Source organism: Phoxinus phoxinus (genome assembly GCF_949152265.1).
Source record: "Phoxinus phoxinus genome assembly, chromosome: 5".
Taxonomy (NCBI): Eukaryota; Metazoa; Chordata; class Actinopteri; order Cypriniformes; family Leuciscidae; genus Phoxinus; species Phoxinus phoxinus.
The window spans coordinates 36,538,094-36,557,114 of record NC_136880.1 but is presented as its reverse complement, the minus strand read 5'-3'; the positions used below and the strand labels follow the sequence as shown (position 1 = coordinate 36,557,114).

General features: G+C 38.4%; 2 protein-coding genes across 3 annotated transcripts; both read left to right on the top strand.

Annotated features, from left to right (window-relative positions):
• The first annotated feature begins 884 nt into the window (after positions 1–884).
• Positions 885–11,037, top strand: capn10 (calpain 10). The gene is made up of 13 exons (XM_079613876.1): positions 885–1,105; positions 1,426–1,579; positions 2,563–2,694; positions 4,234–4,430; positions 4,539–4,765; positions 5,707–5,848; positions 6,495–6,661; positions 6,794–7,026; positions 7,153–7,352; positions 7,789–8,035; positions 9,333–9,529; positions 9,816–9,861; positions 10,360–11,037. Exons 1-13 carry the CDS (start codon positions 1,068–1,070, stop codon positions 10,384–10,386), a joined length of 2,007 nt encoding a protein of 668 aa, XP_079470002.1. The 5' UTR covers positions 885–1,067; the 3' UTR covers positions 10,387–11,037.
• A 741-nt stretch (positions 11,038–11,778) lies between these two features.
• eif4e2 (eukaryotic translation initiation factor 4E family member 2) lies at positions 11,779–18,972 on the top strand. 2 transcript variants are annotated; one of them, XM_079613904.1, is made up of 8 exons: positions 11,779–11,957; positions 14,288–14,399; positions 14,472–14,606; positions 15,537–15,641; positions 15,723–15,875; positions 16,045–16,181; positions 17,812–17,886; positions 17,994–18,972. In XM_079613904.1, exons 1-7 carry the CDS (start codon positions 11,938–11,940, stop codon positions 17,858–17,860), a joined length of 711 nt encoding a protein of 236 aa, XP_079470030.1. In that variant the 5' UTR covers positions 11,779–11,937; the 3' UTR covers positions 17,861–17,886; positions 17,994–18,972. The 2 variants fall into 2 exon arrangements, with proteins under 2 accessions (XP_079470030.1, XP_079470029.1); XM_079613903.1 differs by having other exon boundaries at positions 11,841–11,957; positions 14,288–14,606.
• Positions 18,973–19,021: the final 49 nt, after the last annotated feature.

The following is a 19,021-nucleotide window of genomic DNA, read 5'->3' as shown; positions in this document are numbered from 1 at the left end:
AGCTATATAAAACTTCACTATATAAAAGACCCACATTTCTAAATTTCATTTATGGGGATAACATGGATAATTTTACATGGTTTAGTGTATTACATATAATATTTTGGAAAATGTAGTTTTAAAAGTAAAAAATAATAATTTTAGCCACTAGATGGCTATAGAACTCCACTATATGCTATTTGACTAACTGAAAGATATCTTTTCGCAAGTTAGAAAAAAATCCCGCATAGAAGTTTTTTTTTTTTCAGTACAAAAAATGCTAAACTTTGACAAACAAAAAGTCATTTTTATTGTTAGAAATTTAGATATGAATCCAACTGGAAAAACTTGTGAAAACATATTTTTCAGTTAGTCAAATACTAAACAATATCCACAAATATTGGACCTGGAGCCTGTAAGACTGTCCCTCAGTCGTAGAGTAATTTTCACCATAATGAAAAATTCTGCTATAATAAAGTGTACTTCTTTACCATATAGAGACAACATCTCAGTGAAGAATGCTTGAAATTATGAGACATGTGTGAAGAAAACAAAGGAAAATCAAGGAAAAACACTTGTGAACAGAATTAATTTATTGTGTAATTTCTCAAGTTGTTTATCGCGATATAAATTTGCCCAGAAACATCAATAATTCATATTCTACTAAACTTTAGGCTATTCCTCGCATAGGCCTAGTCCATTAGTGTTTTCTTTTACTGTTTTGTTTATGTCCTATTAATATCAAGAAATGTTTTGATTTACTAGAGATTTATTTACCACGAAAAGTCGTATTAGAATGCCAAAATATAAAGAAATAGAAAAAAAGAAAAGAAAATCACTTTCACGTAAGCTAAGCAGCAGTGCGAATCGTTTAATGGTAGTTTTGAAGAGCTCCGGTAGGGGGCGCGCCTGCTGCAGCTCCCGCCTCCGCCCCGGATGACAGCGCTGTCCACGGCGCGCGCGTCCTTCCGGTTATGCGATGGTGGTGCAGTGTTTTGTTTTATTTGCGTGTTTTTGTTTCTTTTAGTGTGTTTCAATGACCTCAGAGTTATGGCATGCAATTGCAAGATGTATAAAACTGTATTTAGATGCATTTCTTTGCGTTATCAACCCAGCTGACCCGACGGTACGCCTGCATGAATTATGATTAGGCTAATGCTGATTCTGATGTTTGATATCTGAACATGTTTGTCACTATAGCAGTTTTTGAAGAGCCGAAATTCCCATTAAAAGCCGTTTTAACACCACTGTCGCAACTTTAAACTGTCATTTAGGACAAATTAGTTTTCAGGTTAATGCATTTTGATATATCACACATGCTTAAGTCAGCGAAGCTATGATAATGGTCTTACTGTATACGACAGTTTTTTAAAAATGTATTTAAGTCTTAAAACGCACTGCATGCTCAGATTTGTGAATGATTGTTACTGCTTGCGTTTCTATCAGAAGTGAAGCTGCTCTGGTTGCCATGGAGACGGAGACTGAGCACCATGCAATGTTTGTGGACCCTGACTTTCCAGCTGATGATTCCTCAGTCTTCTGTGACTACACCACGCCCCTCTCCAAACTATTGGGTGATGTCTGTTGGCTCCGCCCACAGGTAACATACTTTATGTTGCGTCCCAATTTTTGTGAAGAAAAGTGCATACTTTTGAGTGTGTAGCAAAAGAGTAGGCTTTGGGACATACTACTTCATTATCTTTATGTGCATCCTGTCACCATAAACTACCCTGTTAATCATCTTGTCACTGTCAAAATCCTCCATTCAATCTAATTTGAAATGTTGTATCACGTTGATCTGCCAGTCGTGGGTCTTTCATGTGGAGACTCTCCTCATGTGTTTCCAATTTGAATATTATGAGGCATTTAAAAGTTAATGGCTAAACTTATCTTTACAAAAGTTCACAGTGCTGCTGCAGATGAAATATAATGTGGACAACAATTGAATAAATACATTTTCGTCAGGTTAGATACTGATAATTTATCACTCAAACCTCTTTATCTAAACCTCTCTACATAACTGCTGGACTCACACTTCACGAAGTGGACGAGGGAAGTTTATTTGACAGACCCTCGCTCCCTCGATTTTGACAGAGGGAGTCTACTTCATGTACACTTTAGGCAGCTCCATATACCACAATGCAACACGATTGTGACGTCCACGAATACTATTTAGGGTGGATAGTATGCGTATTATTGGGACCACCATCAGTTAAACACACATGAAGACCTATAAGAACTGACTTTCATTTAGCTTGGTGTCTGTCACAATTTTAAAGACTCCACGATATTAAAATAAAAGTTTTGTGGCTTTTAGTGGGTTACCTTTAAGACTATCTGTAATAGAGTACTCCTAAATATTGACAAAAATATCTTTTGCATATAGCAGATTGCATACATTTAACAAAGAAGGGAGATGAGCCCTTCGATATGTCCAAAACATGCTATTTCAGTTGGAAATGCATAAGCATATGGAGTAAAAAGAATTGCACTTGTTAAGAGAATTAACTGGGTCTACGTCTACAAAAACGTCTATATTGACACAAACTGGCTTCACAGTATTTTTCCTTGCATGTCTCCTAGGACATCTGCAAGCAGCCTCAACTCTTCCCCGATGACCCTGTGAAGGCCCACCCAAAGCAAGGCATTCTGGGAGACTGCTGGTTGCTCTGTGCCTGCTCAATGTTACTCAATAGCAAGCATCTTCTGAACAAGGTGAACAGTGTCATGTTTAATTTCAAGTCGAGTCAAGTCACCTTCATTTATATAGTGCTTTTTACAATAGAGATTGTATCAAAGCAGCTTTACAGTGATAATAGGAAACTAAAGTAACAGAGATTGTTTTGACTGTACAGCAGCTTTAGAAAAAAATATTGTCCAGCTTAAGTAATTTTTTGATTGATTCATTTCTGTTGTAAAAATCATTAGTAATTAACTTAGGGGCAACTTACACAACACCGTTTTCAACTGAAAACAGAAAACATTTGTTGCGCTCTGGCTGTTCATTTACACAACAATGGCGTTTTGGTGGCCTGAGAAGAACGCAAACTTTAAAATAGGTTTCAAAGTGCATTTAAATTACTCCGAACCATCCCTTTAACGCATTATAGTCCTTCCCGTCTATTGCAATCTCAAAATTCTGGCCAGTTGATAATACCTAGATTATCAAAATCAACTGCTGGCGGTAAATCCTTTTCCTATTCCTAAATCTAGATTAAAAACACATCTCTTTAACCAGCCGTACACATAACACATGATCAATTTCTATTATTCAAATCATGTAAAATGATTGTTAAGCAGCATAAATTAGGTCAGCCGGAACCAGGAACACTTCCCTTAACACCTGATGTACTCGTTACATCATAAGAAGAATGGCATCTAGGCAAATATTAGTCTCTCTGTTTATCCAGAGGTTTACCGTAGTAAGCTGGATCCGGGCCGTAACGAACACAACGCAGCCCTGAAGTGTCAATGGAGACCGTGTCACTAGACTATCCCCTTCGAAGGCCTCATCGACACAATTATTTATATTCTCTGTCCAGATGAAAATGTTATGAAAATTATTCTCGTTCCACGGAAATTGCTAAAACGCTGTATTATTCATGCCAGACAAGTAATTGGCAATGTCACTAAACATTAACTAAACACTAAAGTAAGACTACGAGCCTGTGCACATACGCATTCAAACGCGCATGACTATAGACTGAACACATAATACACAGAATTAACCTCATTGGTTCTTGCACGTCAAGCATGCTTGATCTTCCGTTAACCACATCTCATGTGTGTGACTGAGCGTTGATGAATGTTTATATGTGAATAAAAGATTAGATCATAAGAATAAAACATAATTAGATGTTCATCATATAAAACGATTGTGTCTCTTCGTAAAATTCTTACGCTCAATTCATATGGATTAGTACTATAACTTAGGTTCTGGAAGATACTTATGGAACCAAAGCTGCTAAAAAAGTGGACGGGCACTGTTTCACTCTATTGTTCAGTTATTTTAAATTGACCAGCTCATCTACATCTTCTCTGCAGCACACAAATATGGGTTTAAAGATTATAGTGTTAAAGGTTCTAGTTTAAAGAGTGTGTTATATAGCATTCAATCATATTTCACACATTAGACTTATTCTTAAACATTATAACAGCACTGCTGTGTATGTTGTTTATTTCACAACTTCATGCAAAGACCTCAACTGAATGTGCTCTAGGTGTATTTTTATGTGTGTTTGTGTTTGTTATCAGGTATTTCCACCAGAACAGCCTTTGTGGGGCGACTGTGCTTATCACGGTGAGTTCCGGTTCCGGTTCTGGAGGAACGGGCACTGGATAGAGGTACGGGTGGATGACCGGCTGCCCTGTATCAATGACACTCTCTGCTTCTCACAATGCCAAAGTCCTAGAGCATTCTGGGTAGCACTTTTGGAGAAAGCATATGCCAAGTATGTGCTGGTACAAAGATGTCTGTAAAGTATAAAATATAATTTTGATTTTGATGTTTGAACTAAGACCAAATCATAATAAGTGTTGGCAACTCTTGTTCATGCTAGGCTACATGGATCATATGAGCGTTTGTGGGCAGGCCAAGTATGTGAGGCAATGGTGGACTTGAGTGGAACCATTGTGGTACGATGGAGTCTAAAAGGGGCGGAGTCATCACAACAGTCCAACGACACCCAGATTCAACACACCGCTAACGGGACAAGTCTATCTCAACTCTCACTGGAGCTGAAGGAGCGATGTGCCATCAGCTGCTGTGTTCACAGCGCCTCCATGGGTGAGAGAGAAGAGTAACCTCTGAATTTTACATTTAATTGAGCAGGATGTTGACACTAACTTGAGCTGAATAATGATGCTATTGCCTTCTGTAGAGATTCTTCTCAGCTGAAATTTAATTTAATAATTGATGGTTTTGCAACATTAACACTGTCATTTTTCTGTTTATTATCGTGAAGCTGCTTTGATATAAATTATATTATGTGCTTTGATGTGCACTATATAAATAAATGTGACTTTACGTGACAAACAAGTAACTGTTGTTTGACACAGCCAGGAAGTGTTATTTTAGTATTATTACTGTAATATGAAAGTATTTAAAAATATGTTGAATTAGATTTAATTTTTATATTTTCTGTTTTCATTTTAATGTTAGTTTAAGTTTTAGTAATTTTGTTGTGTTTTTGCCATTTTTATAAAAAAAATTTTTTTTGCAATTTTAGTATTTCAACTTAAGCTCATTTTATTTCAGTTAGTTGCCAAGGCAACATTTTATTATTATTTTTTTAATTCTTTATTTAAATTTGCTATTTGGAAGTGATTATAGACTATTATAGCAGCACTAGTTAATAGTTTACAGATTTTACAGTGTCCCTAATTTATACCTTGAATTTTTTGCTGGCGATTTTACAATTGGCAGAAAATCTTTCACAAAATACCACAGGAAATATTTAGAGGAAGGTGCTTCTTCCTTATAGAAGTTTCACATAGAAGTATTTTTGATAGCATGCCTCGCTGTTTTTCAATGAGAAAAGAGGTGAAAAAATTGCAGTATTCGTTAATGCAATAACAATGGAAAAAATGATCTGCGAGCCAGGTACATTATAAGGTGTATTATAAGGAGGTATAAAGTACATGAGCCTCATTTAGCCCAGCTCAGTCAGGTATGATGATGTACTGTATTAGCTCTAGTAATGGGTTTGTTTGTCTCTCTCTCTGCAGGTGTCCCAGAGCTTGGCCAGTTCCACGCCATGAGTGTGATGGAGTGGACAAATGTGACAACGACTACAGGCGAACAAGTGGAGCTGATCAGGATAAGAAACCCTTGGGGGAGGAGGAGCTGGGCCGGAGTGTGGAGGGAGAGGTATGGAGGGAAAAAATGCTGAATGATCACATACTAGTCCATTTTTACGTTAATTTTGTGTGCTAAATACCTTATATGTGTTATGAATAGATTTGTTATTGTAATTGTAAATATCTCATATCTGTGTGGATCGATTTAACATACTTAACTAACATGATAATAAGGTTCTTAATAGAAATTGGCATCTATTTTACTTTTATTAGTAACTGCAGTGCTGTGTGGGTCATTGACATAGACAGGCCGAAAGTCATTGATTTCCAATGGAGAGCAATAATGATCATATGCATATGTAGATTTTTCAGATCCTATTTGAGCTTCGGATGCATTGAACTGTTTGAACTTTTGTGATTAGACTGAATGCAATCACCGGACCTTATCAAAACTATGATATTATTGAAGAACAAAGTGAGAATTAACAATATTTTTTCACTAAAATGTTGTTTTTTAAACACTATTTCTTTTAAAATGATTGATTAATGAATAATTATGTCTGAAATAAATATTTCACGGTTGTTAAATTGTAAAAAGTATTTACTTCTCTCTAGAAAGCCTACAGTACTATGTTTTTCTTTTAAACATATTGATGGTCATTTGTTTTGGGAAAGGCTGCTTCTGTCTGACTGGTTCTGTCTGTCTCTCTCTACAGCGGATCAGGATGGGCTTCTCTGGAGGCCTCCTGCGCTCAGGCTTTACTGCACCGCACAGCAGAAGGGGAATTCTGGATGGACGTGAAAGAATTCCAGCAGGAATTTGATGAGGTCACAGTGGGCTATCCCATCAGTGTTGCTGGACACCTCCAAAGCATCTACACAGGTATGGGCTATACGTTCTTGAGAGCATTTACGGTACATCACCAGACCCTTGCTGTATTATGAATTATTTATCTACTGAATAAGTAGATATTTATTTAATATTTGTATTAATGTGCCATTTCCCCTCATGTAGGAAGCTTTCTAACCCACAGCCACCAGATTGGAGGTCGCTGGGTCAAAGGTCACTCTGCAGGCGGTTGCCGTAACAACAGCACTTTTAGCAGCAACCCTAAGTTCTGGTTGAAAGTGTGCGAGAAAGGAGAAGTGTTGCTGTCTTTGCTTCAGTACGGACACCCTGAACCCCCAGCAGAGGGCGGCACTCAGCAGCATCCACACCTCCAGGCCATTGCACTACATGTGTGGAAGGTTAAAGAATCACAAAACAATCTTTTTTTTGAGTGATTGAACATATTACACTATGTCACTATATTATTACACATATTACACATATTACCATATGTGATATATATATATATATTTAATATGTTTTAGGTGGAGAAGAAACACTTCAACCTGGTGCGGACATTGAACAAGCCTCCGCTTGTGTCACACACGCATGCGTATGATCGGGAAGTGGTTGTAGACACTCGCCTGAATCCTGGTTTTTATCTGCTGGTGCCCAGTACATTCCTGCAGGGAGCAGAGGGCCGCTTCCTCTTGAGAGCTCATTCTTCCTGCTCTACCTCTCTCAGGTCACTGCATAAGGACATACTTACTGTATTGAACTCCTTGTACAGTTTAAAAGTTTGGGGTTATTAAGATTTTAATGTTTTAAAAGAAGTCTCTTATAGGATGTAATTTATTCCTGCGACTCAAAGCGGAATTTTCAGCATCATTACTCCAGTCTCCAATGTCACATGATCCTTCAGTAATCATTTGGTGTTTACGAAACATATATAAATGTCTTTACTGTCTCTTTTGATCAATTTAATGCATCCTGGCTGAATAGGAAATTTAATTTCTTTACAAAATATCTTACTGACCCCAAAACTTTTGAACAGTACTATGTAAATATACTGTATAAAAATAAAACAAATTATTAGTGGTCATATGCACACTGCATCTACATATTTGATTTGGTGCAATAAAGCCATCTTAATGGTTTGAAATGTCTGTTTTTCTCTCTAGTGTGATGAAATCAACTCCTCCTCCTCTTCAGCTCTGTTCAGAGGGCGAGTGGGAAACCATCAGCTCTCATGGCTCTTGGTCTGTTGGTTCTACTGCTGGAGGAAGTCGCAACTTTGCCACACATGGACGCAACCCCTGTATACCCCTTACTGTGACCTATGACCCAGGAGGTAACAACGTAAGGGTCACTCTTCGCCAAAACAGGCCTGAAAATGCCCTCCATGCCATCGGCTTTCATATTTATAAGGTCAGAAATGATTCATTTCTAATAAGTTTCGAGGCATTTATGATATGACTAAACTGTTTAAAAGCTCAAGTGTTTATTGTGCTAAAAGTGTTCAGTTTTAATCATAATTGTTTTAGAAATTATATAGTAATTTAGTCAGAGCCGATCCTGACCCGGCCCTAAGCAAAATTCTGTTAAGGGGCCCTCCTATCTGACCCATGGAAACCATTTGCCATTGCCACACCTGACACCCCAGTGCTCCCACTCCTTTAACTAGTACTAATGAAAATGTAATTCCTGATATCAGAAATAGACATTGTTACTAGAAAAAGTTCATTCTTAGGCCGTGTGTCCACCAAAGCGTTTTTTTCACGCGGCTGGCTTTATTTTTCAATTGTTTTCAATGGGAACGCCGCGTTTTTAGAACGCCAGGAGCGTAATGAGGCGCTGAGCGAGTATTTAACGCTCAAGTGCTGAGCGCTCGGCTTTTTACAGGTCGCCGAGAGTTGAAGAATGCTCAACTTTGGGTAAAACGCAGCGCTCATCACTGTCACTTTTTAGCCAACCGTCCAATCACAGTGGAGGAGGGGCGGGACTAATACCACACGGACCAACGGCAACGGATATTCTGTATCATAGCAACGATGCGTCTCAACTGAAAAAAAAACTGCGCTGCCAAAACGCTCTCAAGCGCACATACGGCCTTAATATCAAGAATTCACATTTTAAATAGTGCAAATTTAAATATTGATATTAAAAAAATGCATCCTGGGAATTAATAAAAGCTAAAATGGCTTGTCATAAGCATAGCATGTCACTGTGTTTTAAATGAGAAAAGCAATACTTGATACGTGATGATTTTTATTTACTGAGGAATGTGCATCCGTATTGACCAGGATGTCCAGGCAATCAACATTTTAAGTGCAATATAGCCTATAAATCAATAGTCAATGTCATTGCTATGCTTTCCATCTTGCTTTATTGCAGAGTTGTAACTAATCTGACTTGGAGACTAGTTAATCATTGTCTTGTTTTAAAAGTATGTGCGCCTATAATGAGGAGTGCCATCATGCCCATATTGTACTGGTCCCCACAGATGTTTCTGCTGGAAAGTGCGCGTTTCATTTCGTGCATGCGATATTGCTAACTTTGATTAACGCGCTTTGACACGAGGGGCCTTGAGTAATCTGCGGGGCAACTTGCGTAGTGCGCGTATAGGGCTGATCGGCTCTGAATTTAGTATTAATAAGGTGTAGGTGTCTAACATTCAATAGTTATTCCTATTTTTGGTATGCCTTCATGATATTTTAATGTCCAGGTACCTGCCGGTGGTTCTGGCTCCCTGTTAACCCCTGGTTCCATGTGTCCTGTGGCTAGTTGTGTACCTCATGCCCACTCCCAGGAGGTCAGTGTGTTTTGCCATCTACACCCAGGCGAGTATGTCGTAATTCCCTCCACCTACCAGCCGGAACTCAGCGCTCACTTCACGCTTACTCTTCTACACAGGATACACCGGTAAGCACTCTGCATACACCCTATAGTACGGAGCCTCTAAAGTGATTATGATTTTGGTGGAAAAATCAATGCTATTTCTTGAACACATCAAGAACGCAAAAGCATTGAAATGTATTTGTTCTTCCAATTTCATATTTTTTCAAGCAAAATGTTCCTTAAAGGTGCAGTAAGTGATTTCTGAAAAAACGCTGTTGATATTCTATATGTTAAGAAATGGTTGCTGGTTGACATTGAGATGTCAATCTTTGGCTCTGTACTAAAGTACTAATGTTGTCAACCTCCTCAGGAAAGCAATGCAGAGTGAAGAGCTTCTGGGCCATGCTGTGCAGGAGGTAACAATCTTTCAGCTCATTTAACACTCATGTTCAGATGACATTCAAGCCATGAACTTTTAGCTACTAGGGATAGTGCAAAATATAAATCGATATATAATGCATTAGCACTGATTTTGCAGAAGATCATCATAAATAACATTTATGAATGACAATTATTTTAAACTAGATTTACACTTTTATGTCTTGCATAAAACATTTAGAATTTACTTGGAAACAGTGGTTCCTCAATTTGAAAAAATAAATAAAACCCACTTTAGTTGAAACTTCACTACATGAAAAAGTATGAAACTTCATAAATGTTTTCATGTTTAATTGTAATGTATTATTAAATATGAATAATATTAAAATGTATTTATACATTGTTTGTACCGTTTCTGTAATGAGTTCTGTATTTAGTTTTACTTCCATTGCTCTCCACTGTAAGTAGTTTCATGACAGCTAATGTACCATTAGTTTTGTAATATCCCTCTTCTCTCTTTCTGTTTTCTCTCACAGGTCTCCTGTATCTCTATGATGAGATGACAGTCTGGGGAAGTGGATCAGATGCCCATGTTGAGATGAAAGCTCACGAGAGGGTGTGTGGCATGAAGCCCGAGCATAGCCTCGTCCACTGGGCTGATCTTAATGGAAGCCACTGGTGCACATAACTACCAGAAGCCATCGGCAGTGGATTAATCATGGTATATAACATGTAGGGATTTGTCACAATGGTTGCAAGGATTCTTGGCCTATTAATATAGCATTCACTGATGTGTGTGTGACTGCTTTGAATGTGGCCAGAATTTTGTGTTGGAACGATACATTTTATAAAATGATTGTAATATCTTTTGTTTTAACTGTAATGTACTTTAAATATGTACTGATGCCAGATGTATTTATTGTGAATGATCACAGATTTATGATTAATGATCTTATCTTTTGGTTTTTGTCCAAAGCAAAGGTGAAAATAATCAAATTAGAAGTACCGGTACCTTTTATTTTTGAGTGTTTCGTTTACTAGATTATTTTAAAACAGGCATTACCATGTGGTTATTCAGTATAAACACTTTGTTGGATTTCCAGCTAAAATTTGTATTACTTCATGTTTAAGGTTACTGTGATAGATGGATCAAAAAGAACCAGGGATCGTTAGAAAAACAAGGATGCAGAGGATGAATAAATATGGGGGTATTATTGGCAAAAGAAGGGTAGACATTGATTGAATAAATGGTCCGCGGCTCTACTGAAGCTCCAGCTCTCTCTGAAGTGTCCCGCAGAGTTGGAGCCCCTCACGCAGGCGCTGCCCCGTCGGCCTCTGTGAGCGCTAATTGTGTGTGTGTGTGAGAGAGAGAGGGTCCCCAGGCCTGTTAGTGCCGCACTAGTGACGAACTTGCGGCGTCACTGCCACCCTGATCCAGCCCATGGAGCCGCTGCACAATGACTCGCTATGTGACTCAAACACTGTTGTGACCCTTAACTCCTTCTGTGCGTGTCTATTATATGTATAGAAATGTTCATTAAATTATTTTGAATTGAAATACTTGAATACTACTTTATTTTAATGCTTTGCAAATCATTCTTAAACCAAATATAATTATTTTGCTTGCATATAAATGAGATGTCTATACAACTTTCGTGTATAAACAACTCATTTTTATTCATATTTTATGTAAAATAAATTTAGCATCTATTCTTCAATGACTCCGCATGCTCAACATTACAGTATGGCATTACTTGACCATGATTAAATTATTTGTGTGTGTGTCTGTCTGTGTATATATTACAATTTAAATATATTTTATATATATACAATTTTTTGTTGTTGTTGTTTTACATTTACTATCCACCAACATGTTTATTAGTTTCTATAAGTTTACAGATTCACAGTCTGTAAAAAAGACAGAATATTCACAAAAAGAATATTTTGTTTTATTTTGCAACAAAATACAGATATTCACCAAGTGAACAGCGTGCGCGTCACCCACCACGGTACTATGCGCGCGCCCGCCACCACCACTAGTGCGCGCCGCCGTTGCTGCGGAATTGACGGGGCTGCCGTCGCGAGAGCGGACATAGAAACTCACCTAGAAAATAATGAACAACAAATTTGACGCGTGAGTAATAAAAACAACGCAGCACGTTAGCGGGGGTTAGTTGTGCGTGATTGCAAACGCATGTGTTTGAAGCGTCTCTTTAACGCGGAGAGAGAGAGAAAAGGGAGAGGGGGAAAAGAGGTGTGTCTAGAAGCTTTGGCATGGGCTGGGAGGTCACTATGTTTAGTTGCATGATTGGACTCCTACGTTTTTGTGGCCAGATGGATTGTGTTTTAATGCACGCGGTGATTGCTGCATGCAAATCTCCTCTTATAGAGTCAGTTCTGCATGCACAGACAGGGCCTCGCTCCAGGCCGAGGACGGATCACCGGGTTAGGCGTGTGTGTGTGAGCAGCGGGGGCAGGTGCTCTGCGACCCGGGCTCAAACTCTTCAGCCTGCTGGAATGACATGTGGGGCTGTAGGCTGTTTAGTAACACGCGAGGAGTTGTGCATAAGCGAAGCACGCAGTGGTGTAGTCTACGTGATACGCAGGTATACGCCGTATACCCACTAGGAAATGCCAAGTATTTCCGTATACCCACTAAAAAAAGCGTGAGGATACGTAACAACTTCGTTTTGTGACAGAACTTTCACACTTTCATTCATAAATTCACCACGTCTGTGTTTGCAATGGACACAGCTCAAATCACGTGAATATTAAAAACTCAAAGAGACTGCAGTTGTTCAACGCGTCTCTGGGAATGAGCGCTCAATGTGTGCTCTACTACACACACACACACTGAAGCAAGCGCGTGCTTGTGTCAGCGCTTCACTGTAGCTATGTATGAGGACATGATGTAGGCTACACATGACACATGAACTTCATCACAGAGCTGAGAGTCACTTCATGAGAATTTCACCATTTCATTTGATAAAACTATCGCCATTCATTCGTATCATACACACACATAAACTGTAATGTCTTTACGACAACCTGTCAAAATAAAAGTTCGGTATAAACTCAAAGAAATTATGAAAGAAATTGCACAGTAAAATGTAGGCTACTGTAAAATAATAATAATGATGAAATCTATTAAAACTTATTTTAAAAAGGAATATCACACAAGTTTTCATACATGTTTTAATTTAAACAGTAGCCTAAACTTGCCAAAACAATAACACATTTTCTTTCAAAAGCACCATTTCTAAAAGTAAATTTGTATTTGTGCCTATAATGTTTTATTTTTATTTTTTTTTATTGTCAGCTGATTAAACCTGTGCTTCAGGGACCATATTCATATAACATCTAAGGCTAAATGTAGAAAATCAGTCCAGTCTCCTCAGCTGTAAATGTCATTGGCTGTTAAAGTCTTGTGTTGCTTATAATAAATTGACATGTTGATAACACTTAGTCTCATAATGCTCTCAATTACATGTCGTTGCATACTGTATGCATTAGTGAGTGTGGTGGTGCTTATGGGGTGATGAGACGGGTTCGGGTTCGGGTTCGGGGGGGGGGGGGACCCCTCACAGTATACTCACTACAAAAAACTAGACTACACCACTGGAAGCACGGTATACATGGCACGTGAACACAAAACTACACTTGATAATCATCTGTTACAAAACCAGCGTACTTTATTATGTATGCAAACTTTTCATGCTCAACCACTGAGCATTATAAGCGCAGGTTCAAATAAGATATAGTTTAGTCTGTTTCTGTAAACTCGGACATGGCCTCTGTCCTCTGTGTGATAAAGATGACGATTATAACATCCTCAGGAAAGTACAGTGGATAAAGGATGTTACAAAATGTACAGTGTGGCACTACCATGGCACTGAATGTATATTAACATGTTTCTCCAAAAAAACTTTCATTGTACTTTTTTAAAAGTGTACAATGCAAATGTGATTATTATACAGTAGTCAACATTTAAAGTGGATCAAAACCTGTCATCAAAGTTATACATGAATTTTGAACAATGCGTTCTTGTCTTAGGACAACTTTGATGAACTTTTTTGATTCACTTCAAATGTTGATTACTGTACGTGTAAATAAAGAAAAAGGAAGTGTATATACTCTATATATGAAATTTAAGCTTGTATACATATTTATATCCTTTATAACACTTTTCTGATAGATGTCACTTTATTTACTAATAGCTTTATAAATGAAACTAAAACATAAATGTACTAAATTAGTTAGTATTTTATATATATGTATGTGTATGTATATATATATATATATAATACTGTATATATAGTTTTGAGTTGTCTTTTTTTTTCAGTTGGAAGCCACTGCATGTGCTTTAGTTCCTGATTGAATTATGTATTATTGCTCTTATTGAAGCCACAGTAATAAATAACACATTGTGGTTGAGTGAAATTGAGAGTTTTGTCTCCATTTAAGCCTGAAAGATGATGACAGTGGAGATCACGACCAGGACAACTGCTCACCGAAAGACGGGGAGAAGGAAAAAAATGACGAAGAGGAGAAGGACTCAAACACTACCAAGACAAAGGTGTGTATATGGCAGACAGACAGGCAGACAGAGCAGGGATTAACAGTAGATAACTGTGCTCGACTTCTGCAGGCGGTGGTCCCAGGGGCCGGCGAGCACCCTCTTCAGTACAACTACTCGTTCTGGTATTCTCGCCGCACACCAGGACGGCCGGCCAGCACACAGAGCTACGAACAGAACATTAAACAGATCGGCAGCTTTGCTTCGGTAACATGCATGCAAACTCACATGAACATGTACTGTACATTCAGACACGGGCACAGTGGGGGTTGAAGCAGAGAAAGTCTAATAAGGGGAGAACTGCCACTCTCAGTAAACTTCAGGCTTCTGAACTGGTTGCAGTTCCACTCTGGTTCCATATGAGGGCGCTCACAGGACGAGTGCAGAATCAATGGAGGTCTATGGAGCTATACCCCTCAAAATCCACTTTTCTCAGGATAGCATTTTTTGTCTAGTAATTTGAATGTTGTATTCGAAAGGAGATGCAAAGAAATTACACATTGTTGGGTGTTAGATTTTTTAGAGTCACTTATTTGCTTTTAAAATGTCAATGACGTCATACACATCGTGCGACCAGAGATACTGCTATACGGCAATCGTTCAGTCACTTTGGTGCTTTCGCGCTCTGCACTTTCTTTTCTCTCGAGGCATCGACAACACAGCTGACACATGTAAATACACGTGCTAGAAGAGTTTTTGCTAGAAGACATTCTGGTCCCGCTTCGGATGCCACGATGCCATCAAGCGGTATCTCTGGTCGTAATCAGTCCTTCACTGACCAATCAGCGATCATTAGCAGAATGCTAGCGTGTAACAACAACCTAACCTGTAAGAAATCGAAAGTACGTAAGTACTCATTTATTCAACTTCCTATAACCCATGTTGAACTTGCAAAACCTACTATCAAAACTGAGATTTATCAACGGCAATTGGGTGAAAGAGACTAATTTAGCCGTCTAGCTCCATAGACTCCCATTCATTTTGCACTCATGGGCGATCACCCCCAGTGGAACTCTGGTGGAACTACAACCAAAATTCGGTACAATAGGACTTAATAGTGAGTGGCCAGGCTCTCCGTAGACAGGCTCTGGTTGAAGTTAGACTGCCTTACTGTAGGTCACATGACTGTGTTTGTAGGTGGAGCAGTTCTGGCGTTTTTATAGTCACATGATCCGACCGAGTGATATGACTGGTCACAGCGATTTCCACCTGTTTAAGGAAGGAATCAAACCCATGTGGGAGGTGAGTTTGGTCAGATTACATGCACGCAAGCAGCTTTTCTAAAGAGGGAAAGTAGAATTTCTCTTGTATTGCATTGTATAGGATGATGCCAATAAGAGTGGAGGTAAATGGATCATTCGGCTTCGTAAAGGCCTGGCGTCACGCTGCTGGGAGAATCTGATTTTGGCCATGCTGGGTGAGCAGTTCATGGTGGGCGAGGAGATCTGCGGGGCCGTTGTGTCCGTTCGCTTCCAGGTACTGCAGTTTACTTTCTAGGAAGTGAATTGATTGTATGCTTGGATCATTGTGGTTTGCTATTGCTGTGATCTCACATGAGTGACAGGTTGTCCCGCCCTCGCGCCAGTGAACGCATCATAATAACAATGTTCTGTATTGAATAAATATTTGTGTTTTGGTTTGAAAGGAGGATATCATTTCTATCTGGAATAAGACAGCCAGTGACCAGGCCACCACTGCTCGCATTAGAGACACTTTACGCAGAGTCCTCAACCTGCCTCCTAATACCATTATGGAGTACAAAATGCACACGGACAGCATCAAGTGAGTCACACACACATTATACACTACAGTTGAAAAATGTGGGCTCAGTAAGACTTTTTTGTTTTATTTATTTTTTTATGCTTTTATTCAGCAAGGATAAATTGGTTAAAAGCGACAATAAATAAATGTATAATGTTACCAAAAATTTCTATTTGAAATAAATTCTGTTCTTTTAAAAAAATCTATTCATCAAAGAATCCAGAAGATTTTTTATCATGGTTTCCATAAAAATATGAAGCAGCACAACTGTTTTCAACATTGATAATAAAAAGAAATACAATACAATACAATACAAACTTTATTTCTAAAGCACATTTAAAAACAAGCAAGTTGACCAAAGTGCTGTACATTGACATTAAACAGTAAATAGATAAACTACAACAGACAATTTCAACGCCTATCATGCTTGATTAAAAGCTAAGGAATAAAGATGAGTTTTAAGTTGCGCTTTAAAAACTGCGAGGCTGGGGGCCAGTCTGACATGAAGAGGCAATGCATTCCACAATTTAGGTGCTGCAACTGAGAAAGCTCGATCCCCTCTGCTCTTTAGCCGTGTTTTAGGAACAACAAGGAGAAACTGGTTTGCGGACCTCAAGGACCTTGACGGAGCATGTGGCTTTAACAGCTCAGTAATATAAACAGGAGCAAGTCCATGAAGAGCTTTAAAAACGAACAACAAAATCTTAAATAGTAAGATTTTGCTTATTACTTATAATAATAAGAAATGCTTCTTGAGCATTAAATCAGCGTATTAGAATGATTTCTGAAGAATCATGTGACACTGAAGACTGGAGTAATGATGCTGAAAATTCAGTCTTACATGTTACATTTAAAATAATATCAAAATAGAAAACAGTTCTTTTAAATTGTAATAATATGTCACAATATTACTTTTATTTTATTTTATTTTTTATATATATATATTAATAAATACAGCCTTGGTGAGCATTAGACTATTTTCAAAAGCATTAAAAAAAAAAATGTGTGGATAAAGTATTAAATAGTAAAAACTGTTATAAGTCTATCAATTACAAATAAATATAGTTATATAGGGGAGAGTGGGGAAAATAGTACGGCTCGGGGGGGGGTTCCACTGTGTTCAGTACCTAATACCTGGCACTTTTTTTAGTACCACCTCAGCTGACGTGTAAACAGTGCAGGTCACTGATTGGTCAGAGAGAATCGTCACTACCAGCGTCATTGGATTTGCGACACGAGACACCAAACCCACTAGATTTAAATAGTCAGCAACAGCCACTGCAGTGTCATTTGTTCGCACAACTTTTTTACGAATTGATATAAACGACAGTCGGACACGACTTGAAAAAAATAAATGGCTGTTTTCGAGTCACGGCAGTAGAGGCGGTGCAAATATAACGATCAGTCTATAATCACACACGCTTTGAAGCGGTACTAAACTGCACTGGAAAAGCAAACCGAGCAAAAGTAAACTGTGCATAGTTTGTCATCATGTGACCATCATATCAAATTTATGTGAGATGCATACATTTACTACATGGCAGAAAATATTAGTGTTAAGTCAAATTATGCATTAGTTTAAAAAAAAAAATCGATATACTTGATAGTATTAATTTATATGTTGTGTGTGTGTGTGATTTTTTTTTTTTAGAGCTTGGGAGGATTTCCATGGTCTAGTGAACGCAAGTGGAGGCCGCTAGTTTTTCATCCGGAGAGTGTGTGACGGGTATAAACTCACGACACACAATCACTCACTGGAACTGCTCAGTTCTCATTAGGAGATTTTACATGTTCATCACTGTGTAAAAGTGTTACTTTTTTCTCCTCATCTAGATTATCAAGGTAATTTTCCCAGGGAAGAGGACATTTCCAAGGAGGATGACCTGAAATTGATCATTTTTAAAAAGGAAAAACAAAAGGGGCGTCATGAAAAGAGTCAGCATGAGACATTTTTACTATTGAAGACTTCTGGCTTGTGTTTTTATAATCATCCAAACACCACATCACCTGGAAACTCTCACAGAAGAAGATGGAGCCAAATCATCAACATGCGAACGAATGTTTTCCAGTCAGCCATTAGGCTGAGCTATCAGAGCGGGACCGAATAGTTCAGCCACTGTGACATGAACTAATGGCTGGAAACTGCCACCGTTTTACAAAAAGAAAAACAACATGCCTTTGTGTAGTACAGTCACGTTTACCTGAATTATCATCTTAATAATAAAGTCTCGTGAAGACGGCTCGAGCAGGAAGACAGAATTCATTTAGGTCACATTATTTACCAATGAGGTTGCGGATTGTTGGGGATATTTTACTATAGTGCAGTATTTTAGCTACAGTGTTGAGTTGTTTTAACATAGAACTGTTGTACAAAAAAAAGAATTATATTTCTAAGCGTATTTGGAGAGATCTATAATGGCAAACCTTTTATTTCTCTTGATTTTGTGAGTGTAAACCCAAAGGACAGTGCCCTACCAGGGATGGGTGCCATGCTGCCTGATTCACTGTGCCTGGCCTTCGCCTCCTGCAAAACACTGATTTCCAGGAGTCGACACTGGAGGAACGACTCTATTCATAGGACTTCAAGCCCTGTTTTAGAAATCATTCAGACATGCTAACTAACAAACACTGATGTGGGGGATAATGGGGGCTGTGTATCAACACCTGCTTTATACTGCCTGAAATTCAGTGCCGGTGCTGGACAGTTGTATTTGAGGTACATAAAAAAAAAAAAAGTGGAATGGAAAGGTTGTTTTTAAGTATGATTGATCATAGCAATAAATGTTGATTATGCATCTGCTGCTAATTTTCAGCTGTGTGTGACTCTGTTGGTAGTTTTTGCATCTAATATCATTTAAGGA

What these genes read in the sequence shown, in the direction of transcription:
- capn10 (XM_079613876.1), top strand. Translation starts at nt 1,068, where the DNA reads ATGCATTTCTTTGCGTTATCAACCCAGCTGACCCGACG. An exon ending in TCAACCCAGCTGACCCGACG is followed by an intron (nt 1,106 to 1,425) that starts GTACGCCTGCAT and finishes CGTTTCTATCAG; the next exon opens with AAGTGAAGCTGCTCTGGTTG. An exon ending in GCAAGCATCTTCTGAACAAG is followed by an intron (nt 2,695 to 4,233) that starts GTGAACAGTGTC and finishes GTTTGTTATCAG; the next exon opens with GTATTTCCACCAGAACAGCC.
- eif4e2 (XM_079613903.1), top strand. Translation starts at nt 11,938, where the DNA reads ATGAACAACAAATTTGACGC. An exon ending in ATGAACAACAAATTTGACGC is followed by an intron (nt 11,958 to 14,287) that starts GTGAGTAATAAA and finishes TCTCCATTTAAG; the next exon opens with CCTGAAAGATGATGACAGTG. An exon ending in AGATCGGCAGCTTTGCTTCG is followed by an intron (nt 14,607 to 15,536) that starts GTAACATGCATG and finishes CTGTGTTTGTAG; the next exon opens with GTGGAGCAGTTCTGGCGTTT.